This window comes from Ochotona princeps, chromosome 22, assembly GCF_030435755.1.
Source record: "Ochotona princeps isolate mOchPri1 chromosome 22, mOchPri1.hap1, whole genome shotgun sequence".
In the NCBI taxonomy this organism is placed as follows: Eukaryota; Metazoa; Chordata; class Mammalia; order Lagomorpha; family Ochotonidae; genus Ochotona; species Ochotona princeps.
The window spans coordinates 232,375-257,669 of NC_080853.1; the positions used below are offsets into that span (position 1 = coordinate 232,375).

The 25,295-nt window shown below is 60.6% G+C and overlaps 2 protein-coding genes across 2 annotated transcripts in view; one reads left to right on the forward strand and one right to left on the reverse strand.

Annotated features, from left to right (window-relative positions):
• Positions 1–21,998, reverse strand: part of DNAJC5 (DnaJ heat shock protein family (Hsp40) member C5) — a 77,343-nt gene extending 55,345 nt beyond the window's left edge. Inside the window, exon 1 of the mRNA XM_058679265.1 lies at positions 21,989–21,998. The gene's annotated coding sequence lies outside the window, so the exon portion shown is untranslated. The remainder of the gene's footprint in view (positions 1–21,988) is intronic.
• Positions 491–24,948, forward strand: ZBTB46 (zinc finger and BTB domain containing 46). The gene is made up of 6 exons (XM_058679258.1): positions 491–612; positions 10,472–10,575; positions 10,929–11,873; positions 14,881–15,144; positions 21,807–21,982; positions 23,261–24,948. The coding sequence occupies exons 2-6, from the start codon at positions 10,554–10,556 to the stop codon at positions 23,648–23,650; spliced, it is 1,797 nt and encodes a 598-aa protein (XP_058535241.1). The 5' UTR covers positions 491–612; positions 10,472–10,553; the 3' UTR covers positions 23,651–24,948.
• The last annotated feature ends 347 nt before the right edge of the window (positions 24,949–25,295 follow it).

Genomic DNA, 25,295 nt, shown 5'->3' on the forward strand with positions numbered 1-25,295 from the left:
GGGACTCTGTGCGCGGGTCGAGCTGCGCGAAGTAGCGAAGTTTGCGGGATGCGCACAGCGCACCGGCGCGGCGGGCGCGCAGCGCGCACCATGGCTCCGGCCGCCGCCCCTCCCGTCGGGACTCCCCGCCGCCCGGCGCGCACCGGGGAGCGCGGCCCCGGACCCCCAGCCGCCGCCCCGCGTGCCAGCCGGGGGAGGGGGCTTCCCACAATGCGCCGCGAGCGCACCCGCACTTCCGCTGTCCGGCCGGGGGGGCAGCGCAGCCGCCGCCGCCGCCGCCGCGCGGCCCCTCCCGCCCCGCCGTGCCGGACAGCGGGGGCGGGGCCGGGGCGGCGGCCGCGGCCGGGGGCGGCGCGGGCCAATCAGCGGCGGCCGGGCGCGCGCCGGGGGCGGGGTCGGGGTCCACGGGCGGGGCGCGCGCGCGCGGGGCCGGGGTTGGAGCGGGCGCGGGGGCGCGCGCCGGCCTGACGGACGGACGGACGGACGCGCGGGGGCGGCGAGGCGCGGCGCAGCTCGGACCCGCCGGACGCAGCGCTCGCCCAGCGGCCGCGGCCACCCCCGCGCCGGTGCGGCGCCCGCGGCGCCCGCTGCCCGCGCCCCATGGGGTGCCAGGTAAGCGGCGCCACTCATTGTCCGCGCGGCCCGCGGCGCGGCCGGAGGGGCCGGGGCCACCGCCCGCCCTGCGCGCTCCCGCCCCGCGCCCGGCGGCCGCCCGTCCCCGTGGAGGGCGCCCCGCCGGGGGCCCCGGTGGCGGCCGCAGCAGCGACCCCGGCCCGGCAGGGTCGCGCAGCCCAGGCGGCGCGGGGCGGCGGCGGGGGCTCCGGCCGGCACTTCCCACCGCACGGTCCCTCCCCCGTGCCCTCCACGAGGGGATTTTCCAGCTGGAAATTTCTGCTGCGTCAACGCCCGGCTCCGGGGAGGAGGTCCGGGGGCGTCCGGAGCCCCCCGCCCGCGCCGCCGAGCCGCGCCGACTTTGCCCGGAGCGGGTGCTGCAGGCGGAGGCGCCCAGCGTCTGGGTCATTGTCTCCCCAGAGCCTGCGCGGACCCCCGAATCTGCTTGCCTGCGGACCGCCCCGGGCGCCAGCGCCCCGAGCAGACGGGGCGCGTGGGGTCCAGCACCAGTCGTGTCTTTGTTCCCGGAGAGCGGACGCGTCCGAGATCCGGGGCTGCGCGGCCGGTCTGACAGCTCTGTCCCCAGGGTTGGGGGCTTGCTGCGCGTGGTGTACGCCACGCACAAAACCCGCTTGCGGGGGCCCGACACGTACCCCGGCGGGGAGAGCAGGGGCGCAGCCTGACGCGCCGTCATGGGCAGGAGGCGGACAGCGGAGAAATAGAAACAAAAGAAAGTTTTCGGGGCTCCGCGGCTTCCCTTGCTCTACAACCTGCACCTTAGCGGCGCGCACGAGGCTCCATCCCCCAGGATTCTAGGGGAGCGCGGCGGAGTGTGAACACCTGTGCCCCGCGCGAGGCTGCAGCGGCGGACACTCCCACCAGGGCTTTGCGGCGGGGGCTGGCCGGCTTTGCGCGGGGCGAGCCGGTGCGGCGTTTTCCGCTGCTGCGCGGGCCTTCCCGGCGCTGCATTTGGCGGTGGCCTCAGCTGCGGGAGCCAAAAACTTTGGGGGCAGTGAGCCCCGTGGAGGCGAGAGGGTCTGTGTCGGAAGAAGCCGGCATTGGTCCGCGTGGGTTGCCCGGAGCTGATGAGGGGGGTGAGGTCACGCCCCAGTGCCCCCGTCGTGACGGGGCGGCCTGTAGCTCTGCTCTTCGTGACCGGAGCTGGTGCCGCCTCCTTTCTGGGACGACCGCGGGTGTTCTCTTCCCTGCGGCTGGCAGCGGCCCAGAAATTGCAGACAGGGAGCAGGCGTAGGGCTCCTGCCTCAGTTTCCCATGTGGCGCGAGTGGCTGAGCAGCAGGTGGAGCAAGGGCTCGGACCCCATCCCGCAGTGGAAGCCAGGTTACTGACCAGGGCGGGTTTGGGAACTTTCCACCGGGCCACCCAGCCTCCCGCGCTGGTGGGGAACTGGGCCAGGTGTCCCTGCGGCCTGTGTTTCTGGGGCAGCCGCGTGGGGTCTCAGGCGCCACCAGTCCGGCCTCTGAGGGCTGCGGAGACCCACTTACCAGCGTCTTTGGCTGATGAACTTGAGCTAATTCTTGGCGCTGCGGCAACTTTGCCTGCTCAGGTGCCTTGGGTGCTGGGTGAGTTAGTTCTGGAAATTGCTGCCTCTCTTGCAGGTGCCTCGCTGTCAGGGTCGGGCCGGTTTCTGCTCCAACTTAGCCCCTTTTTCCAAGCTGGGTATGGCAGAGATGAAAGCTTGGGTCCCCCCAGGGGACACTTTGTGTCCATGTAGCAGGCCTGACTAGCCTGGACACTGAGAACCAGTGGCTGGCCAGGGTCTCCTCAGTGTGGCCAGACCCAGGCCACCCCTGTGACATTATTTCCTGTGCCCTGGCCATGAACTTGGCTCTGGTTTCCAGGTCCTTCTCTCTGCAGGTGCTGGGTGGGCTTTAGTGGGCTGCTGGTGTGGGGATGTGCCCTGGCTGTGCTTGGAGTGGGGAGGACTGACAGGCATTTGTGACATGGGCCTGAGTAGGCACCAGCCTGGGACCCCGGGGCAGCGCTCCCTTGGGCTCAGGGTCACTGTGAATGGCCTGTGGGGCTGCGGGGCTTGTACAGGTTAGCTTTGCAGGCCAGCTGGGGAGACCCTTGGGCCTGCTTCTTTCGGGAGGGTTTCTGGGTGCTGTCGAGAGCTTTCATGGTGGGTTGGTCACAGGGGAGCACCTGCAGCAGTATGAAGATAAAGGCGGTGAGAAACCCCCCAGGGCCCAGGGAGCAGTGTGGGGGCCCCAGTCTTCATGCATGGTGTAAAAAGGGCTCCCTCCCCGCTGCGTTTCTGGCATCCACACTCCAGTCCACTGGCTGTTCTGAAGACCCCCCTGACAGGTCATCTTCTTGCCCCACCCAGTGCCCAGGGCGCCTAGTGTCGGCCTGGCTTCCTTTTTGAAGCAGGGCAGCCTGGACCCTTGGCATCCACACACTCTAGTTTCCACGGAGCATGCAGGAAAGAGAGAGAGCAGCGTATCCTGGAGGCTCCTGCAGTGTGTACTGAAATGCATTTCCCCTTGAGGCCAGCATGAAACCCTGAGTGAGTGGGGTTAGCACCTGGCTGCACACCCATGTGAGTGAGCGACCGTGGTTAGCACCTGGCTGCACACACATGTGAGTGACCGTGGTTAGCGCCTGGCTGCACACCCATGTGAGTGAGTGACCGTGGTTAGTGCCTGGCTGCACACCCATGTGAGTGAGTGACCGTGGTTAGTGCCTGGCTGCACACCCATGTGAGTGAGTGACCGCGGTTAGCGCCTGGCTGCACACCCATGTGAGTGAGCGACCGCGGTTAGCGCCTGTGTTCAGGTTTGGGGTTGCTGCTTGTGTAGGATCTGGGTGTGTTTTAGGATGTTTTATTTGCTCCTCTTTCCCTTCATCTGTGCTGAAGACGAGACCGTGTGTGCGGACAGCTGTGCGGGCTTCTCTCTAAGGGCCTGGGGGAGGTCCTGTGGATGTTGACTGCAGCCACCCAGCTGCCCCGGACACCTGCCTGTGTCCTGGCTGAATCCCAGCTGCAGCTTCCTGTGGGTGGCCTGGGAAAACCGTGGAGGAGACCCAAGTGCTTGTGCCCTGCCCATGTAGGAGACTTGGCTAGAGCTCCTGGAGTCAGCCTGGCCCAGCTCTGGCCATTGTTGGGCTTCAGGGAGTGAACCAGCAGAGAGAAGAGCTTCCTCTGTCCTCTGCCCTTCAAAGGCTGAGCGGCAAGGAAAGGGAGAAAGAAACACACACTTTTCATCTGCTGGTTCACTCCCCAGCTGCCTGGGTTCAGTCAGAAGCTTCAATGTGTGGGTGCTGGACCCGTCACCTGCTGTCCGTAGGGTGCACATTATGGTGAAGCTGGTACTGAGATATTGAGCGCTGGGGTCTGCAGTGGAGGCTGAACCAGTTGTGCTGTGACAAGAGGGAGAGGCAGGCAGAAACACAAAGAATCTTCCATCCACTGGTTTGTTCTTTGGATGGCCACAGAGCCCTGGCTTGGGCCAGGCTGAAGCCAGGAGCTCCTTCCAGGTCTCCCCTGTGGGCGCAGGGGCTCAAGTCTGAGCCATCTTCCGCTGCTTTCCCAGGCCTTTAGCAGGGAGCTGAGTCAGAGTGGAGTAGCCAGGACTTAAACCAGTGCCCATATGGGATGTCAGCATGGTAGGTAGGGGCCTAACCAGTATGCCAAAGTGCTGGCTCCTGGCCCTCCTTTTCTGCCACCTTTGCTGTGGTGAAACTTGCTGGAGACGTGGGTGGAGAGGGTAGATGGGAGCCCGGGGAACCCTCTTCCTGGGTGCCAATTTTTCATTTCATGCTATAGTCACGCTTGAGGATGTCTGGTTAGGACCACCAGGATGGGTCTCTGGGCACTGCAGTTGCCTGACACATCTTGCCAAGTGTCTGAGCATCCTGCTGTCGGGCCCCTGCGACCTTGGCAGTGCCTGTGAATTGGAACGTCCAGCCATCCAGGGCTGCAGCAGTGAGCAAGGACCTTGAGCAAGAGTGGGTGTTGCTGGGCCTGAGTGGAGGGCTTGCAGGTGAGCAGGGAGAGAACCCACCTGTGCCCGGTCACACCTGCTCTCCTGCTTTCCCTCAGCAGCAAATGCTGTAATGGGCTCGTAGGGAAACGGGGGCACTGGGTGTGTCTGTGGAAGTACAGATGAGGCGTCCCGGCTCAGTCCCAGCTTTGCTGACTGCAGCTTCCTCCAGGGGTGCACTTGGCCCTTGTGCCCACAAGGGTCTTTGGATGGAGCTGTTGACTGGGCCTGGCTGATGTTGGTGTGGGGTTTGGACTGGCGAAGTCGCTCCTAGATAGAAGCCGTTTTCTTGTTCAGGTTCATGCTAGCTGGGTGGTGGTCTGAGGGGACCCATCTGCACCCAGGAGCAGTGCAAGCTGCCTGGGGCCACCCCAGGGCCCTGTGGAAGTAGCTTCTGTTTCCCTGGCCCCGAGGTTCAGGTGGGCAGTTCCTGGGAAGCCTCCTGGGACCTGGCCCAGCCCTGGCTGCAGGGGCACTTGGAGAGCGCCCCAGTGGATGGACGCGTGTGCTCTCACACCCCTGTCTTCCTGACACATGTTTAGGAAGTACACACTGAGGGGTTTGCACACAGGGAGCTGGGGAACACTCCGCTCGGCTGCAGGGAAGCCATGGACTGCTCCTTGTCTGAGCCCGAGTGCTCTCACATCCCACGACAGCTGAGGCAGGACTGCGGCCCCAGCCTGCAACTGGACAGCAAGGTAGCAGAGGCCTGTTAGCAGGAAGCTGGACTAGGGAGTGGCACTGGGACCCTGATGCCTGGTGGGAGGCACAGGGCGGCTAAGAGCGGAGCTGGCATCAGGCCCCAGCTGAGGCTGATGAAATTGTGTCCCTCGAGGTCCTGCTGAGGCCATGGTCCCTCCTGTGTCCTAGCTGTGTGTGTGCCCAGCTGTGTCCTGTGTCCCTCCTGTGAGTGTGCCCAGTGTGTCCTGTGTGCCTAGCTGTGTCCTCCCCCTCCTCTGTGGGCTGAGACAGGGCAGTCCTGGGTCCCCCAAGTGCTCTCAGGTGCGGCCATGCTGTGTCACACTTTCAAGATCTTACTAGATTTTTGGGCATTTCAAAGATACATGTGTCTTGCTGAGGGGGCATTTTCTAAATTATTCTTGACTCTTAAAGTTTCATTTAAAACTTTTCAGAACCCCTATTCATGAATTAAAGGGGCATTTTAAGAATTTTGTTTCAAAGTTTATTTCATAGAGAAAATTACAACGAGAGAAAAAAGAGAAATTGTGCCTCCTTTGAATTGCTCTCCGGTGGCTGCAATGGCCAGGCCAGGGCCAGGCTGAAGCCAGGAGCCAGGAACTTCTTCAGGTCTCCCTCATGGGTGCAGGAGTGGACCTGGAATTGGGGCACCCATACGGGTTGTGGGTGACACAGACGGAGCTTTCTGGCTGCACCGTGGTGCTGGCCCCTGTGACAGAAATACAATTCCCTAAGTGTTATTGCTTCTCATTTAGTGTTTTCTAAAAATGTGAACTGATCTTATATATGCTTCTCCTTTTTTCTGAGCAAACTGGATGTGAAATTTCACCTGCATGTAATGTTTTCTTATTAGTAAGAGTTTCGTATTTTTAAATTTTTATTATTTATTTTTACAAAAAGATTGCTAACTTGGCTGATATTTGAAGCCTAACTTTTTTTTTAAGATTTTATTGTTATTGGAAAGCCGGATATACAGAGAGGAGGAGAGACAGAGAGGAAGATCTTCCATCCGATGTTTCACTCCCCAAGTGAGCCGCAATGGGCCGGTACGCGCCGATCCGATGCCGGGAACCAGGAACCTCTTCCAGGTCTCCCACGCGGGTGCAGGGTCCCAAAGCTTTGGGCCGTCCTCTCCTGCTTTCCCAGGCCACAAGCAGGGAGCTGGATGGGAAGTGGAGCTGCCGGGATTAGAACCGGCGCCCATATGGGATCCCGGGGCGTTCAAGGTGAGGACCTTAGCCGCTAGGCCACGCCGCCGGGCCCCTCCTCCAGGTCTTCATGTGGGTGTTCCATAGCATCAGCTGGATTGCAGGTGGAGCAGCCAGGGCTCTGGGCAGTGCTAAACATGGGCCGCTGGCTTCCAGACCACAGCTCGACCTACAGCACCGTGAGGCCAGCCCGAGCCTGTGCTCTGGTGAGCCTGGTCCTGGGGGTCACTCAGACTCCAAGCCGTGCCCTCTCAGCTCCTGCTGGCCCTGCCCATTCCCAGGAATTGTGGCATTTTCATTTGAAGAAAGACGTCTGCATATGAGAGAGAGTGCACCCGCCTGCTGGCTCCTGTTGCAGGTGCCCACACAGCTGGGCCAGGCTAGGTGGGCCCACCTGCCACATGGGGGCAGGAGCCCAGCCTCTATGGGAACTCCATAGCTGGGACAGAAGCCATGTCCACCTCAAGCCCAGGACTGCCCATTCACCCAACCCTGCTGGCTCTGTGTGCTGCCCACATGCTCTGTGTGTTGCTCACGGCAGGAAGCAAGCCTGTGTAAGCAGCTTGTCAGCATCAAGTGCTGAGGTGTTGCAGCCTGGCCATGTGCTAGAGATGGTCCCTGCTGCTGCCTTGGGTTTGAGCAGACTCTCTGTGTGAAAGCAGAGGGGGACACAGGCCGTCCATCCTCTCGTTGCTCCCACATGTCCACAGCCACTGGTGCCAGACCAAAGCCAGGAGGCAGGAGCTCCATCCAGCGTGCTCATGTGTCCAAGACCCACCCCTCCTGGCCTCACTTTGGCTTTCCTGGACCTTCAGGGAGCCCACTTCCAGGGCAGTTGGGATGTTGGTGTGGCTGCCGCTGAGACACTGTGGGCCCCGGCACTCCACCTCTGTGTGAGGGAATGCATGCCAGCCTGCTGACTCCTGTTTCAGGTGACGCACTCGGGTTCCTTGTTGCAGGTTCAGTGTGGAAAGGTCCTGGTAGCTTTGTCCACCTTTGGGCCGTCCAGCACCGAGGGGCAGGGGTCTGGACCTTTCCTGGTGCAAAGGGGATGCTTCACCCTCTGCTTTTGGCAACAGCAGGAACATGTAACCTCAGGGGCGCATGTGTCCCGGTCATGCATGTCGTCATGGTCACGTGTGTCCCCGGTTGTACAAGTGGCCAAGCATGCGTATCATCAGACGCTCCCTGTCTTGTCACTGTCTGTCTCCTGCTGAGAAGGCCTAGGTTGGGGCTTGAAAAGGGGAAGTGGCCCTTGTGGTCTCTGTGTTGGGTGGAGAGGGAAATGGGAGGAGGCTGGGGGTGGAGGAACTGAGAGAGGGGCGGCTGGGCCTTGCCTCTGTGGGCAGCTGCGCTGTGGCCTCACCTTGTGCTGGGGCACCCACAGGATGCAGTTGGGTCAGGGCTGCCTATCTCCTGCCCAGAGGACCCCACACCTGTGGGCGAGTGGGAGGGGAGCTGCTCACTGTGTCTGGGAGGTGTGGTTGCCCCATCTGGGAAGAGGGTCCATGCCAGCCTCATCTGAGCTGCAAAGGGGTGCCTGGGTGGTGGTAGTGGGGGTCAGTGTTAGGTCCTGTGGGCATGGAGGTCCCTCCTGCTTCTTCCCTGGGCACTGCTCTTGGGCAGCAAGGGCTGTGACTGAGCAGGTTTTTCATGAAAATGATTCTGATCCACATACTGAGCTGTAGTTGCCACAAAAAACTGTCCCTAGCTGAACAGTGGACTTGAGTGACCACCCTGCCCCCGCCACTACTGGAGAGCAGCAGTGCTGGGACACAGCCCCTGCCTGTGTCCACTGTGCCCTGAGGTCCCTCCTGTCCGCTGTGCCCTGAGGTCCCTCCTGTGTCCGCTGTGCCCTGGGGTCCGTCCTGTGTCCGCTGTGCCCTGGGGTCCCTCCTGTGTCCGCTGTGCCCTGAGGTCCCTCCTGTGTCCTCTGTGCCCTGGGGTCCGTCCTGTGTCCGCTGTGCCCTGAGGTCCCTCCTGTGTCCGCTGTGCCCTGGGGTCCCTCCTGTGTCCGCTGTGCCCTGGGGTCCCTCCTGTGTCCTCTGTGCCCTGGGGTCCCTCCTGTGTCCGCTGTGCCCTGAGGTCCCTCCTGTGTCCTCTGTGCCCTGGGGTCCGTCCTGTGTCCACTGTGCCCTGAGGTCCCTCCTGTGTCCTCTGTGCCCTGGGGTCCCTCCTGTGTCCGCTGTGTCCTGAGGTCCCTCCTGTCTCCGCTGTGCCCTGGGGTCCCTCCTGTGTCCGCTGTGCCCTGGGGTCCCTCCTGTGTCCTCTGTGCCCTGGGGTCCGTCCTGTGTCCGCTGTGCCCTGAGGTCCCTCCTGTGTCCTCTGTGCCCTGGGGTCCCTCCTGTGCCCGCTGTGCCCTGGGGTCCCTCCTGTGTCCTCTGTGCCCTGGGGTCCCTCCTGTGTCCGCTGTGTCCTGGGGTCCCTCCTGTGTCCGCTGTGCCCTGAGGTCCTTCCTGTGTCCGCTGTGCCCTGAGGTCCGTCCTGTGTCCGCTGTGCCCTGAGGTCTGTCCTGTGTCCTCTGTGCCCTGGGGTCCCTCCTGTGTCCGCTGTGCCCTGAGGTCCCTCCTGTGTCCTCTGTGCCCTGAGGTCTGTCCTGTGACTGCTAAGGCCCATTGATTGTTTTCCAGGGCGTGACCATTGTGCCAAGGCTGGTGTGGGGAGCTGCATCTGGTCTCCCTGAGGGGTACAAGACCCAATGTGTAGAGCCGTGCTCTGAGGGTGGTGGTGGTGGGCTGTTATCCTGTCAAACCACGACACTGGCCCTCACTCTGGTGTGGCCAGAGGAGTACGTGGGTGTGACGGGCATGGGGGCAACAACAGCACCTATGAACTCTCATTGAGAACAGTTGGTGGGGCCATGGCAAAGCCGTTAAGCCTCCGCCTGTGGTGTCAGCATACCGTAAGACCACCATTTCAAGTTCAGGCTGCTCCACTTCCATTCCAGCTCCCTGCTAATAACTTGGGAAAGCAGTAGAGGACGGCCCCGTGCTTGAGCCTCTGCAGCCTTGAGGGAGACCCAGATGAAGCTCCTGGCTCAGTTCTGGCCGTAGTAGCCATTTGGGGAGTGAGCCTGCAGATGGCAGATCTCTCTGTAGCTCTGCCTTTGAAGTAAGTAAGTAAATCTTTCTAAAAATAAACAATTGGTGAGGTATAAGGTTCAGACCCACAGAGTGAGTGACAGAGAGGCCATCCTGCTGTCCACTCCCCATGTGCCTGTGACGACCAGGCTGTGCTGGACAGGAGCCAGGAGCTCCCCGGGGCCAGGACCTGGGAAGCCCCTGATGTTTGGAGCCTCTGTTCTGGTGGGGAGTGGGCTGGGCCGGGTGCCTACCATGCCCTCCTAGCCCTGGGTGAATCTGAGCAGGCAGCGCCGCCTGCTGCATCCGAGGTCCCAGGCGCTGATGGGCGTGTGTGCGGCCCTCCCTGCTGTTCCTCCCTAAGACAGCCGATGTCCTGGAGCACTCAGGCCAGACAGCCAGACTAGTTCAGGGACTGCCACACACGCTCTCTTCTACCACAGGGAAGCCTTCGACCAGCATGGCTGTGCTGATGCTGGGTGGGGCTGAGTGGGACAGTGCCAGGCTTGGTGGTCCAGCCCCACAACACTGTTTCCTGTGTCCTGTTGAGGTGCCAGGGAAGGCTGGCCCCTACTGTTCCCTCCAGGGATGAGAAGCGGCCCATAGACCCTCCTTTGGCAGCTGGTCTGAGCTCAGCTTCAGGCTTTGCTGTGAGTCTGTCTTGCTCTGTGGGGTTGGTGTGGGTACTTTGCTTGGTTTCTTTTTCTAAAGACTTGTTGTCTCAAATCTGAAAGGCAGTTACTCTGAGAGGGAGGAGAGAGAGAGGAGTCCTCCATCTACTGGTTCATGCCCCAAATGGCTGCAGTGGCTGGGGCTGGGGCCAGACAGAAGCCAGGAACCAGGAGCTCCATCTGGGTCTCCACACAGGTACAGAGGCTCCAGCCTTTGGGCCATCCACAAACAGGGAGCTGGAGCAGACGTGGAACAGCTGGGACACAAGCTGGTGTCCATGTGGGGTGCGGATGTCACAGGTAGCAGCCCCCTGTCAGTCCCTAGCAGTCTGGTTTTCATTTTGGGCGAGGAGGTCTATTGCCCTGCGCTGGGCTCAGTGGGTGTGTCTGGGATTGTGCTTTTGGCTCAGCTGGAGTCAGTCAGACCTTCCTTCCTGTCTCCGCCCACCTCTGTTCTTGCACAAGGCAGGCCCTGGGCCTGCTGCCCGCTGGGTACCACTCCTGCCAGGACCCTTCAGCAAGATGGTGAGGGCCCCGCCTGACACTGACCTCTCCCTCAGCTCCCTGCCCACCTGAGGCTGTCCTCCCCCACCAGTCTTCTACCCCTTCCCTGGGCCACTGCGTTGCCTGACACTGTCCTTCTCCCCGACCAGGCTTTGTAGAAGAGGCAGCCGCAAGGCCCGCGGGTGGACCGCGAGAGGGAGATATGGAAATCGCGTCCCACTACCGGCACCTTCTTCGGGAGTTGGATGAGCAGCGGCAGCGTGGGGTACTGTGTGACGCCTGTGTGGTGGTGGAGGGTAAGGTCTTCAGGGCACACCGCAACGTGCTGCTGGGCAGCAGCCGCTACTTCAAGACGCTTTTCTGCCAGGTGCAGAAGACGTCGGAGCAGGCCACGGTCACCCACCTGGACATCGTCACGGCCCAGGGCTTCAAGGCCATCATTGACTTCATGTACTCAGCCCACCTGGCCCTCACCAGCAGGAACGTCATTGAGGTCATGTCGGCTGCCAGCTTCCTGCAGATGACTGACATTGTGCAGGCCTGCCACGAGTTCATCAAGGCCGCATTGGACATTAGCATCAAGGCCGACGCCTCAGATGAGCTGGCCGACTTGGAGGATGGCGGCCCAGTGAGCGGTGGTGCTGATGCCCTGCTTTCAGCCGTCATGGCTGGCAGGAGCATCTCGCCCTGGCTGGCCCGGCGAACCAGCCCCGCAGGTTCCTCCGGGGACTCAGCCATCGCCAGCTGCCATGAGGGCGGCGGCAGCGGCAGCAGCGGCAGCTATGGGAGGGATGAGCCTGAGTCCAAAGCCAACGGCTTGGAGGACACGCCCGCACAACCACTGTGGCCGGGCGACACAGGCTGCGGGTCCCTGCACGTCAAGGAGGAGCAGCCGTCGCCGCCACCCTGCAGGGCAGGCACACTTCAGGGCACCTTCCCTGAGCTGGGGGCCGCTGGGCGCAGGAAGAACCGCAAGAACAAGGACACCGTGCGGCACATCACGCAGCCAGCAGAGGAGGACGATGGCCCCACAGGCTCCCCACCGCCGTCCTTCCTCCCCACCACCACATGGCCCTTTGGTGGCCGGGGCTCAAGTAAGCCTCGCGCCTGCCTGAGGGGGCATGTCCAGGCAGGAGTGGGGCTCACGCTGGCCGATGGGAAGGTCAGCAGACCTGGAGGCTTTGACTCTGTGTGTTCTTGCTGAGGAGATCTCCAGGGTGCATGCTTCCTCGCTGTGGAGAAGCAGAGGGAGACGGGGGCCACGCGTGTGCATGCATGTGGATGTGCGTATGCGTGTGTGGATGTGAGACAAGCAGTGCTGTGAAGCAGCCCCTGGGGAGGCGCAAGTGCCAGTGCCAGAGGCAGGTGCAGGAGCTGCAGCTGCACCTACCAGCTGCTGTCACCTGGCAGGGCCATGGACTGGGTCCCCCGTGCCTGCCTGCATTGTAGATGGTGGACAATGAAATGACTCTGAACCAGCACTGAGCCCCTGGGAGTGACAGGCAGGTGCCTTTCTCCGACTACATTCTGGGAGAGGCCAACGGCCAAACATGTGCCTGTGCTGGGACCCCCCACAACTCCAGGGGTTCTTGAGGGGAATACCTGTTCCTCCCTTCTTGGCTGGGAGTCGAAGTGGCCCAGCAGGGTCTGGCAGGGCGAATCCCCTTAGGATCAGAGCTAACATGGTACACATGGCTCCTGTCTTTGTGGTAAAATGGGTGGATGGAGGAGGGACCTGCAAGGGAGAGACCTGCAGACAGAGAGGGAACAGGGCGGGGGCTGGGGAGTCTCCATTCTGCTGATTCCATCCTCCGATGACCTCAGCAGCCAGGGCTGGGCCAGCTGAAGCCAGGGACCAGCAAGTGAGTTCTCAGACATGACCTACCACATCCAGGATGCTTGGACAGCGAGCTAGATCCCATTCAAGGGGCCAGGACCCACCCAATAGGGGGTGCAGCACTGGGCCTCAGGGCCAGCCCCAGACTTCAAATAGTCTCCTGGTGGGGTCTTGTGCCTCTCCTCCAGTTCCACAATGGCTCCCCTCCACTGAATCCCCAGGCTTCTCTTATCCCAACCCCTTCCTATAGTGGTGGGGTGAGGTGTGTGTTCTGCACTCCCAGGGGCGGGTCTGTGCCTCTCCCACTCAGACCTTCATCTGCCCCCCCCCCATTGTAGGTCTGATGGCATGAAATCAGGTTTCTGAGTTGGGAGGAATTGGTCCCAGAAGTTGGGGTGCTGCTGAGACTCTGGGATGGTCACGTGCCCTTAAGTTCCAAGGGCAGATTGTAAGGTTACCACGGCTGACCAGGGCCACCCGTCAAGCTGTGGCCTGGGAGTCGAGGTGCTGTTCAGAGCAGAGGTGGTTTAGGATCCAACAAGTGAGTAGGGCTGTGTACTTTTGTTTCTATTGTTGCCAAGGCAACCATGAGCCACCTCCACTGAGGGCTACAGAGCTGGGGCCTCAAGGCTGCAGGCTGGTATGGAGGTGTGGGTTCTTGTGAGGGTGAGGGTCCTGCAGGGGTTGGGGGCTCGTAGGGATGCGGACTGGTGCGTGGGTGCTGTGCCTGCTGCAGGGACTACAGCATGTGGGCATGTGTGGCAGTGCAGACTCATGTGTTAGTGGAGGTATGGTCTTGGGTGGTGAGAAGGGGGTGCTGTGCCTGCTGCACCCAGTCTCGGCCTCCCCTGGATTTCTAGTCCCTTTTGGGGTACTTGTGCTCTCATTAGAGACTTTTCCCATGGGAGGGCTTTCTGCTCCCAAATTGCGCAGGGCGGTCCCCCTAGACCCCAGGGATGCTGGACGCAGGTCCTGGGCTTACCTAGTCCTCTCCCCAGGGACGTGCCCTTCCCTAGTGTCCCTCACTGGGTGTCCCCCTGCAGCCTGGCTTATCTTAACTCAGTGGCTTCGCAGAACCAGATTGGGGAGCTGATGAAGCCAGCACTGACCCTAGCGGGAAAACTGAAGTCAGTGGTAACCCTGAGTAGAGAGTGAGATCAGCAGTGATCCTGAGGGGAGAGTGAGATGAGTGGTGACCCTGAGAGGGTCCGATGATTCACTCCCCAAGTGACCACAATGGCCGGTGCTGCGCCGATCCAGAGCCAGGAACCAGGAACCTCTTCTGGGTCTCCCACGCGTGTGCAGGGTCCCAAGGCTTTGGGCCGTCCTCGACTGCTTTCCCAGGCCACAAGCAGGGAGCTGGATGGGAAGTGGAGCTGCCAGGATTAGAACTGGCGCCCATATGGGACCTTAGCCGCTAGGCCACACCGCCGGGCCCTGGTTCAATCTTCAAATGCCTAGAATGACCGGGGCTGGACTGGGCCGCAGCCATGAGCCAGGTGCTTCCCCAGGTCTCCCTGTGGGGGCAGGGGCCTGAGCCCTCGGGCCGGCTCCGCAAGTGCATTAGTAGGAGGGCCGCTGCTGTCGCACCCTGGTGCAGAGCTGGCTCCCCTGAGGTTTTTGGAGTTTAGTCTGACAGGTGGTCTCTGCCACGGGTGAGGGCTCACTTCCTGCAACTGGACCAGGGCCTGAGTGCTGTATGCGGGCCCCTTGCCATATGCTCAGATACCCCTAGAAAACCTGGGTTTGCCTGGTGTGGGCTCTACACACCCACTCCTACCTGCATTATCCTTCCATTCCGGCATGACCTTGGTGGAGTGACCATGCAAGAGTCCTCCATGGTTGACCAAGTCCTTAGGGGCCACACGGTCTGACTTTTGGTCAAGTCCAGTTTATCTTGCTGCCTGAGGTCCCACTGTCCTGTCCTGGAGTCCATGGCCAGGTCTGAGAGCCCTGCTAGCCTGGGGAGAACTGCCACATTAACCCTGACACCTGGGTCATTGTCTGACTCTGGGAGGATCTGCTCTGACCTAGAGAGGTGGCTGGAGAAATCCCAGATGTGTTCTGACAAGGGGGTCCTGGGTCTTCTCTGAGTTGGAAGGGGTCTGCTCTGGCCTGGGAGCAGGTCTTTGACTTGTGACCAAGGAGGATGGCCCGTCTGTGGGTCTGGCGTGGGAACAGCTGCTGCCATGGGGCATCTGGTGGGTGGGTACTCCCACCCCCAGTGGCAGCGGCTCTGGCTGATGTGCCTTCTCCCACCCCAGGTGCTGAGCTGGCGGCAGCTGAAGCCAGCGGCTCCGAGGGCCGCGGGGACAGGGCGGAAGATACCCTAATGGAAGGAGAGGCGGGCTTTCTGGGCGTCGCCCTGGCTGAGAAGGATGAGGTGCTACAGCAGGCAGCGGCTGTGGCCAACCTGCGCGCAGCGCTCATGAGCAAGAACAGCCTGCTGTCCCTCAAGGCAGAGGCGCTGGGTGACGATGGCACACTGCTGCTGGAGTATCTGCCTAAGGGCGCACACTCACTGTCGTGTAAGTGTGGGCATGGGCGGCTGGGGAGAGCACGGGCCTCCTCCCTGAAGTTGGGTTGTCTTGCTGGGCTGGAGGGTGTGTGCGCCGATCTCCTCTCCGCGCCGCACCGCCTAGGCAGGGGGCCTGTCCAAAGGGCACGTGGGACCAACGACCACATAGGGCCTGGCAACTGCATCTTACTTGAGGTGTCCAGTGTGGTGTTCCACACCATGCTGCTCGTGGCGCTGAAAGGGTCTGTGGCAAGTCTGCAGGGGTGAGGGGCACAGAGTAATGCAATGAAGTGGGAGTGAAAGGCCACACTGGCCTCTGTTACCAGGGCCCTTTGTGAGGCCAGGGCAGGCTTACCAGAGCTTGGGCTGGCCTTGACCTTCTGTTCCAGATATGGGATGTATGGTTTGTGATGTGGAAGCCAACACTGGCCTCATGCACACGGGTTTGGCTGTGTGGCCTTGGGGCCCTCCCCCACACCACCCAGCTCTGTGTGGGGCGTCAGGGCCTGGGGCTTGTGCTGTGTTCATTGAGTGGAGAACCTTTGTGGATGCTTCTGGAATGTTCTACAAAAGCAGGAGTGATTTCCTGTTCCACCACATCGTGGGCCACTAAACTCAAGATGGCCAACTTCTTCCCAAGAAGACAGAGGGCTTCCTTGTGACTTGGCCTAACTTGCTTTTCCAGCAGCTGATTGGCAGCTGCTTGTTAGTTGTCAGTGAATCACTCAGCGACCAGATACGCTTCCCATGTGGGTTGGGCTCCAAGCTGAGCCATCGAGGACTCCTGTGGTGGTTCCCTCACGGGCCTGGGAATAGAACAACCTGAATGACTGACTGCATGTGACAGATGGGAGTGACCCGCTCACGGGGCAGCAAGATGGAGCAGAGTGACACATTAAGCTGTGGTACAAGGTGGCTGGGCCAGCTGGGTCTGGATGTGAGGTGGCCGGGCCAGTCAAGCTGTAGCTGTCTCTAGGTGTGTGCCAGCCTGCCCCAGGTTTCAGACAGCTCCTGCTCATTCCTCCAATCTCGCTGTGTGCAGCTACGCCCACGTTTCTCTGAAGGACTATTCCCAATGAAGCACGCCCTCAGCTTGATTCCCGTTCATTCTGAGATTGGAGCCGTTTCCCACTAAAGGGCATAGGAACGTGCCTGGAACATCAGCTGCCACACTTGGAACTGGGCTGGCCCCCACATCCCACACCACCAGGATGCATCGTGGAGGCTGGAGGCTGCTGGGTCCCTGTCCTCAGGGCTTGCACTCTCCTGGGGATGGTGAGGCAGTAAAAGCCTCCAGCCTCCTGCCACCCTCAGCCTCAAGTGGCTTCCAGGACTGGATGAGCAGAGCCCAGGGGAGATGGGAGTGCGGCTGCTGTGCCAGCACACCTGGCTCCACATTGCCAGCCAGGCCCTAGGGTCTCCTCAGTGAGCTAGGTGTGCAGCTGTGGGGGCCACTCCCCTGGCTGTGTGTAGCACTGGTTGCACTGTTTTCTATTTTTAAAGTACTTCTCTGAACTTCTTTTTTAAAAAAAGTATTTGAAAGCGTCAAAAAGGATCTTCACTGGTTCACTTCCCCAGTGGCCACACAGCCAGGGCTGATTCAGGCTTGAAGCCAGGAGCTCTGTCTGGGTCTCCCACATGGGTTGCAGAGGCCCAGGGACTTAGGTCATTCTCTGCCGCTGTCCCAGGCCAGCAGCAGAAAGCCAGACTGGAAGTGGAGTAACTGTGATTCCAGCAGGTGTCCACATGGGATGCTGGCGCTGTGCTTTGTGTACCCGCTGTGCCCTCTGCACTTTGAGGAACATTTTTCATAATGTGAAGGCGTGTGCTCATCTCCAGGCCCTGGCACTGAGCATCGTGGCCATGGTCAGCCAGTCCTGGCCCTGGGAGCTGCAGGGCCTTCCTCGCGGGGCCTCCAGAAGGCAGCTCATTAGAGCTGAGTCGCCGATGGCACAGTGCGCCACACACCCCGTGCCTGGATGACATGGTGGCAGCTATGGCGCTGTTTGCTGAGAATTCACAACCACCTTCCGTTCCAGGTGGCCACTGAGGGGCTGACCCTGTAGCCCCATCACGGGGAGCCTGGTGAGTGCCTGGCAACAGTGGGGGTACCATGAATCTCGTTTGGCTTTCAGCTCCTGGCGCTGTATAACCTCTCTTTGTCCTCTCCTAGGTCCACTCCTGGGACCTGCATGCAGGGCAGTGCCCTTCGTGATACCGCTCCGGGAGCTGGTGGCCGGGGTGTGTGGGGCACCCTGGGGCTGAGGTCTCTGGGCCCTGCTCTGGGGCAGCTTGGCCTTGCCTGCCCGCAACCCTTGGTGCTACAATCAGCAGAGGAGCCCCAGGAGGACCCCCATGGAGACAGCAAGAAGCTCCCCTGGTGCCTTGTCCCCACCCTGGACATATACTTGTGCCTGCAGCTTGGCCAGCTCTGGTGTGGCCGGCTGCCTGGCATGGGAGACGTCAGGGTGTGTGGAAGCAGATGGCGAGGGGTGGCGGTGAGGAGCAGGCTGGTGGGGTGCTGCAGCTATGGTGATCCCACCAGGTCTCAGTGCCCAGGTGGTGGGCCAATGGTCACTTTCAGGTGACAGGTGCATCCTGACTGGATCACGTAGGGTCTCTGTTTCAGGGACCTTGACTAGAGTCCGGCTCTGGAGAGGTCAAAGCCACATGCTGGGCGACATTGGCCGAGCACATCTTACAAGCCTTGCTGTCTTGCCCTTAGAACCCATCATGGTCATGGTGCCCATCTTTAAACAAATACTGAAGAGACAAAGCTTGTCGGGGGGCTGGTTCCCTCCCCACATGTCCATGTGACCAAGGCGGGCAGGTTGAAGCCAGAACTTGCCCAGCTATCAGGAGCTTCCAGGAGCTGGGAGCCTGGCCTTGTTTCCTGCTTGGGTAGTGGGAAGCCACTGACTGTGCTGCCCCCAGGGCATGCCTTTGGGAGCGGGTGGTTACAGGGGCCAGGAGGCAGAGACAGTACTGGCCATGGCTTTGCAGAGGCAGGTACCCTGGGAGTAGGCAGTGCCGCCCTGCCTGCCTGGGGCTGGTGCTGTGCACTTGCGCCTGCCCCAAGGCTTATCTTCGTGGCCACAATCTGATACTGGAGAAGTGACTTTAGGGGTCAAGGACTATACTGCCCATGGGAACAAAGCAGGCAGCAGAGCAGTGTTGCCATGGGTCATGGCCCAGGACACCTGCCTCGGACATCCGGCACCAGTGGGCATTTCTGGAGAGTGGGGGGCTTCTCGTGTGGACATCAGCTGTCTGGGGACAGTGTCCCTGCCTTGGTGCGTCTGAGGGCTCCTGGCCCAGGCTGTGAGTTCCAGGAGCACCATGTCTCACTGGATAGAGGGAGTGGCTGTGGGAAGGCTCTGTGGGACACCAAGAGGTAGTCCAGCTGTGAAGGCACCAGTGGCACTTGTGACAGAGTTAGTTGTGATGGCGTCAGCATGAGAGGTATGTGGTAGCATCTGCAAGGAGATATGGCCCCACCCTCATGCCCAGCAGCGTCCCCCAATACACGGGGATCCCCAGAAGCCTTCCTGTCTTCTGCTGCATTGTGCATTGAGGTAGTTTATCTTCAAGTAGCTTTTTTTTTTTAAGGATTTATTTATTTTTATTGCAAGGTCAGATATGCAGAGAGGAAGATCCTCTGTCCACTCTCCAAGTGGCTGCAATGGCTAGAACTGAGCTGATCCAAACCCAGGAATCAGCCTCTTCTGGGTCTCCCATGTGGGTGCAAGGTCCCCAGGCTTTGGGCCATCGTTGATTGCTTTCCCAGGTCACAAGCAGGGAGCTGAATGGGAAATGGGGCTGCCAGGATTAGAGCTGGCGCCCATATAGTATCTTAGTGAGTGCAAGCTGAGGACTTTAGTGGCTAGTCTGCCACGCCGGGCCCATCTTCAAATAGTTTTAAGTTTCTTTCTTTCTTTTTTTTTTTTTTTGAAAGCCAAAGGTTATAACAGAATCTTCCATCTGCTGGTTCACTCCCAGATGACTGTTGTATGACTGTAGTGCCTGGGGCTGCCAGGGAGCCAGGAACTCCAAGTTTCTCTTGTGGGTATAGGGCCTGAAGCCTCTGGCCATCCTCAGCTGGTTGCACAAGCCATTGCAGGGAGCTGGGTCTGGAGCGGCTAGGCAGGCAGTGGCTTGATCTGCTTGGCCACACCTTAGCTGCCCTGAATGTTTGCCTGAAGTGTTGAGGCTTGGAGTTCATTTTAGTGCTGGTTTCTTTTTCTTTTTTTTGTTTGTTTGTCTGAATCAGAGACAAATTCCCCAGTCCCAAATACCTCAACAGCTGAGGCGTGCCAGGGGCTGCACATGGGTGTCACATGCAGGGGTCAAGGCCGCCGTGATGTGGATCCCAGGCTCACTGACCAGAGGCCAGGGCAGAAGCTGGAGCAGGGACCTTGCTGTGGATAGCACACGTAGCTGTTTTGGCCGTAGTCATTCATGTCTTCCTAAACCTTGTGTCTTCCCATCAGCCGATGAGGACCACATGGCAGCTGGCAAAGGACATGTGTCAAAGCTGAAGTCAGAAACAGAACCACATGTTGGGGAGTGAGCCACGGGTCCCCAATTCCTCCTTGCTCAAGTTGGGTTATGGGACAGGAAGTGGGCTGGATAGAGAAGCCAGGACCCTGACCCTGTGGGCCTGCTTGAGGGACCTTGTAAACCTCCCTGAGGGACCGTGTGAGCCTCTCTGAGGGCTGTGTGGGGCTCCCTGAGGAACATGTGGGCCTCCCTGAGGGACCATGTAGGCCTCCCTGAGGGACTTGTGAGCCTCCCTGAGGCACTGTGGCTGGAGTGAAAGCTGAGATGGAAGGTGCTGGGGACAACAGCCTGTGTGGGACCAATGCTGGATCCAGGCTTGGCCCCACAAGTGGGCAGCTGTGTGGGCAGCGGGCAAAAGCCCATCTGTGACCAGCCCTAGACACAGATCTGGACAGGCTGGCTGGTGTGCCATCAGCCTACCAGAGGGTGGTGTTGTGGGGCTCCTCAGTGTGGCCACAGCAGCCCAATGAGACCAACTCCCCTCAGAGGACAGTCATTCTGGAGATCTGGGCCTAAGACAAGGGGACAGAAAAAGCCTGGGAAAGGGAAGGCCTGTGTGAGCTGGCCATACTGTGGAAAGTGTTGATCACTTTCCTCCCTCAGTTTTGAATTCCTGCCACATAAATCTGTCACTGTCCCCTGGAATCTGTCACCTCCCTTCCCATACCTGCCGCAGAAGGTGCAGGATTTGCCCTCGGTTGGTGTCTGTGGACAGGGAAAGGAAAGAAAGCAGAGAACCATGCCTTCAGTGAATGCCCCGTTGCCGTTCTTGTTCTGGTTGCCGTTGGTGGCCCAGTCAGTGTCACTGGGCAGGTGGTGGCCTGGAGTAGGACTCAGTGAAGAAGCTTGTGTTCTTTATTGGAGCCCCAGGGTTGGGTCACAGGGAGTGGTGATAGTTCTGGGTTCTGGGCTCCTGTGTCCCACTCGAGAGGCCAGGACTGCCACAGCCCCGGCTGCTGTGGGTTCAGGGGAGTGACTGATGGCAGGGAAGCTGTATCCCTGTCTCACACATTAGTGGAGTGTCAGGGAAGCCGGGCCCATCTTGGTGGTGCTGGCCCAGACTGGGCCCACAGCTTGAGTCATCGTCACTTCCCTCCATTCCTGAGTCCAGGCGCCAGGGCCTGGCCAGGGTGTGGGGAGGGTGCTGGTGCTGACACATGGGTCCTGGGGGGTGAGTGGGGTGCACCTTCTGCAGTGGTCCAAGCTGGGTCCTACTGGTCAGGCACATGAAGTCTCTAGTGTGCCCATGGCTTTGTGTAGTGAGGGGACCAACGGGGTGATGATCATGGGCTGTGGGCTTCAAGGTTGTAGTGGTGCTGGGTACAAGGCATGGCCTGGCCCAGATGGGCTACAGGGCTGTGTGTCTGAGGCCAGCATGTACTGGACACACGGTGGTGTGGCTATGCTCTCACATACATGGGCACCAGTGGCAGGAGGGCCAGAAGTTGCTTGGGGGGTTCTGAGAGCTCCCCTGGCTGGAGCACACCTGCACCTGTACCATGGAGACAGATCTCTCAAGGTTATTTCATTTTAATTATTTCACTCAATCTGAAAGGCAGAGACCAAAGTCTGCAACAGCTAGGGCTGGTCAGGATCCTGGAGCTCTGTCTTGGTGTCCTTGGTGGGGCTCAGGGATCCATTCCTCCCTGACCTGGGGGCGATGGTTATAGCCAGGACACAGGACATGGGTCTCTGAGGGGTGGCTGGTGGTGCAGGAAGCACCAGGAACTTCAGGTTAAAATCATAGCACTGCATGTTCCTCGCACCGGGCTGCAGGCCAGGGCTTGTGTGTCTGTAGGGAAGGCCTACATTGCATCCGGGCTGGGAGGCAGGGACTGGTTGCTGTCACCCCTCACCATACCTTGTCCTGGTGGCCCTGCTCGCCTTTTGGGAGGTTCCCATGGATGGCTGTCCATGTCTATAGAGCCATCTAATGGCTTGTCCAGCATCATGGAGATGCTAGTGAGGGCTGTGGCTCAAGCGCCAATCAGCTGGTGGAGGTGGCGTGGATCTGTCCAGACACCCAAGGGGGCCGCCTGCAGTTGGGCTGTGGGTAGGGTGGTGGGGGGATGGCCAGCCTTGCCTGCCCACTGACCCGGTTTCTGCCTGCAGTGAACGAGTTCGCAGTCATCAGGAAGAAGTTCAAGTGCCCATACTGCAGCTTCTCGGCCATGCACCAATGCATCCTCAAGCGCCACATGCGGTCCCACACTGGCGAGCGGCCCTACCCCTGTGAGATCTGTGGCAAGAAGTTCACGCGGCGTGAACACATGAAGCGGCACACGCTGGTGAGCCGGGCGCGGGTGGTCAGCTTGGCCTTGGGTCACCAGCCAGGCCTCAGCCACTGCTTTGCTGGGTCCTCATGTCCTGCTCTGCCAGGGCCCAGCCCAAAGGCCAGCCCAGCGGGCAGAGTGGGAGCTAAGTGGGTAGACGGAGCCCTGGGTCGGGTTTGCCACCAAGGGAGGTCAGTGTCTGGGACCCAGGACACGGCGAGGGGGTGCAGGGTCTCGTATGGTACTCAAGGTGTGGGGGCTTGGCAGAGCTGTGGGGAGACAAGAGGTCAGGGGTCCTCATGGAGGGTCCTAAAGGAGGCCATGCCCTGAGAAATGAAGTGGAGTGTGCCTGCCAAGTGTCCTTTCAGGGTCCTTTCCTGACCATCCTTCAGGCTGCATGGACAGACTGACAACCTAGGGTGGGAGGGGGTTGCAGTGCCCCTTCCCTGCCTGCCTCGGTGGACCAGCAGGTGACCTCTACCCTGGATGGGCCATATGGTCTTTAGCAGTAAGGGCCTGGGTGTTCAGCCTAACTCCTCTTGCTGCTGACCAGGGTGTCCCACCCACCTGGCCCTGGTGCCTTTGGACTCCACAAGGTGCCTGGGCTGCTCTTGGTCTGTGGTGAGCATGGGAGGGGCGGGAAGTCCAGCGGGAGAAGGATTATATTTCATGGGAGGGCCTTGCTGGCCAGAGTTGATTCAACAGCCAACCCTCAAGGGACCTGGTGGCCCCTTGCCAGGACAGAGGGGTCTGTCCATCACTCAGCCTAGTGAACAGGGGACGCAGATGGAGGGCAGGGCCAGTCCCTCCACCTCCCTTTGAGCATGGTTCCTGGCACACCCCCAAGAGGAGCAGGTGCCTGAGGGGGATGGGACCATTAAGCACCAGGCTTGGCTGCAGCGTGACCAAGGCCAGCCCAGCAGAGCCTGCATCCCTAGGGGGCCGGGCCAGGTTGGGACATAACCAAGTCCCAAAGCCTCCCTGCTGGCAGGGTGCAGTGCACCTGGAGTGCCTGTTCCCCCATCCTGCCATGTGGACGTGGCCAAGTGGGACTGGCAGCTCCTATGGCTCCCTTGGACCTCAAGCCTGGGGTTGGAGTCCATTGAGGAATCTGGTGCCCTTGTGAACCTGGCCTTCCTGCTTGTCACTGCTGGCACTGCCTGTGGATTTCCATGGCCCCGCCTGGACCTGAACACCCTTCCCACACAGGACCCCCCACCCCATATCCTGCACAACCGCTCGCCTTACGCAGGCTCCCCCCGTCCCACACATGGCTCTCCCCCCAACCCCCAGGTGCACAGCAAGGACAAGAAGTACGTGTGCAAGGTGTGCAGCCGCGTGTTCATGTCCGCAGCCAGCGTGGGCATCAAGCACGGCTCGCGGCGTCATGGTGTGTGCGCTGACTGTGCTGGCCACAGCATGGCAGGACCGCGGGACCACGGTGGCGGGGAGGGCTCCCCGGAGGCGTTGTTTGCGGGTGATGGGCCTTACCTGGAGGACCCCGATGACCCACGGGGGGAGGCTGAGGAGCTGGGCGAGGATGAGGATGAGGATGCGACCAAGTGGAAGGGCCACATGGGCCTGGCGCCTGAGGACACACTGCTCAGGGACAAGGATGGTGACTCACCGGGGCCCCCCAGCCCCTCCACGGGGCCAGACAAGGACTTGGGTTGGCTGTGCTAGGGTACCTGCTGCCTAGTGTGTGCTAGGTTGTCCTACTCAGGGCTGGGGCCAGGCTGCAGATGGCATCCCCAGGGCTCCAGCCTCAGACCAGAAACCATTCAGTCCTTTTGGATGGAGAAGCAGGTGCTGGGAGGGGTCCTGGGGCTGGGGGCGTGCTGGCCATCCAAGGGACTCCTTGAGTCACCCCAGGTGGCACTGCCATCGCCCGTAGCAGTCAGGTCATTCACTGCCCCAGGGCCCTGCCAGCTAGGTGCTGTGGGAGGCCTGGCCCAGGTGCTATGTTGGGGGAGTGGCCCTCCCACAACCCCTGCCTGCTCCCTGGCCCTGTGCCCTGGGGTCCCTGGTTTTGAGGCCTGCCTACACTTCCTGGTGCACCTTGTACTCGGGTCCTGCCTATACTTCCTGTGCCCCGGCACTCCTGCTGACCTCCCCCTAAGCTGGCCGGGGGGCCACCCCACCTTTCTGCTGCTAACTGCCTGTCCTCGGAGTGAGACCCCCTCAGTGCCACGAGCTGCTCACACCTACTGACCGTGCGGCAACCCAGCACCCTGGAGCAGTCAGGGCCATGTGTCCTCTGCCCGTGCCCTGCCTTCTGCCTCCTGGGACCCCTGCCTGCTGGACACTCCTGACTTTTCCAGACTTGGCCTTTGGCCGTCCCTGACCGATCCCCTTGTGTTTGCTGCTTCCTCATGGGAGAGAAACCCCAGACCCTCACATAGGTCCCCGGGTGCTGTGACCTCCGCCCACCCACAGTCCTTATCAGAGAGGGGGTTGAGGGTCAGGGTTCTCAGCCAATCCTGGAGCCTCTGCTCACTGCCCACCTCTGTGGGGCTGGGATGAGCAGGAGGATACAGCTGGGCTCCCTCCCCTCAGGGGACCGGCCAGTCCCTGGCCATCAGGAGTCTGCCCAGCCCGGCTCAGGCCCACCACTCAGGGTGCTGCCCCACCCAGCTCTTAGAAGGCACCACAGAGCCTGTTACTAGCCAACACCTGGAAACCAAGGGTCCCCTAGCCGCTCCAGCCTCCACAGGCTCAGGCCTGAGACAGATCTGTTAAGGGTCTATGTGTTGTGTTGTTTTTAACGTGATGGATTTTTTAAAATCAATGTTTAAACTAATAAATATTTTTTTATGAAGAGGAAGAGCTGTGTAGATGACATTTGCATCCCGTGCTGTCCTGTGTTCTATGTCCGGGGTCAGCAGCCACAGGAGGCCTGGCCCAAGGTGGGGCGGGCACGAGCTGTGCAGCACAGCAGTCGGCCATCTGAGCGAGCAAGGTGCAGACTGGACCTGCGCAGCCCTGGGCAGCTCGCCCCACTCCCCGGGGGCACTGCATGTTCTGCTGCAGTGGCCGACAGACGCGCACGGCGCTTGGCCATGGGCCTGGACTTGGGGTATCAGCATGCTTGGGGGGGGCTCCCTGGCCGCCCATATCTCTGCTCTGCTGACTGCTGCTCGGCCAGGGAGGTCTGGCCACTGTCGTGGGCCTCCTTCCTGTGACGGGGTTGGCAGAGATGCTCTTGCAAAGCAACCACTTCCAATAAACTGGGAAATGCTGCTCTGAGCAGGTGCCTCCTGTGTCTTCCTGCCGCCAAAGCCATCCTAGGACCCCCATGGCTCCTCTGTGGTCCCCATTCGGCCTCTGG

What these genes read in the sequence shown, in the direction of transcription:
- ZBTB46 (XM_058679258.1), top strand. Translation starts at nt 10,554, where the DNA reads ATGTGGGGTGCGGATGTCACAG. An exon ending in GTGGGGTGCGGATGTCACAG is followed by an intron (nt 10,576 to 10,928) that starts GTAGCAGCCCCC and finishes CTCCCCGACCAG; the next exon opens with GCTTTGTAGAAGAGGCAGCC. An exon ending in GGGCGCACACTCACTGTCGT is followed by an intron (nt 15,145 to 21,806) that starts GTAAGTGTGGGC and finishes TTCTGCCTGCAG; the next exon opens with TGAACGAGTTCGCAGTCATC.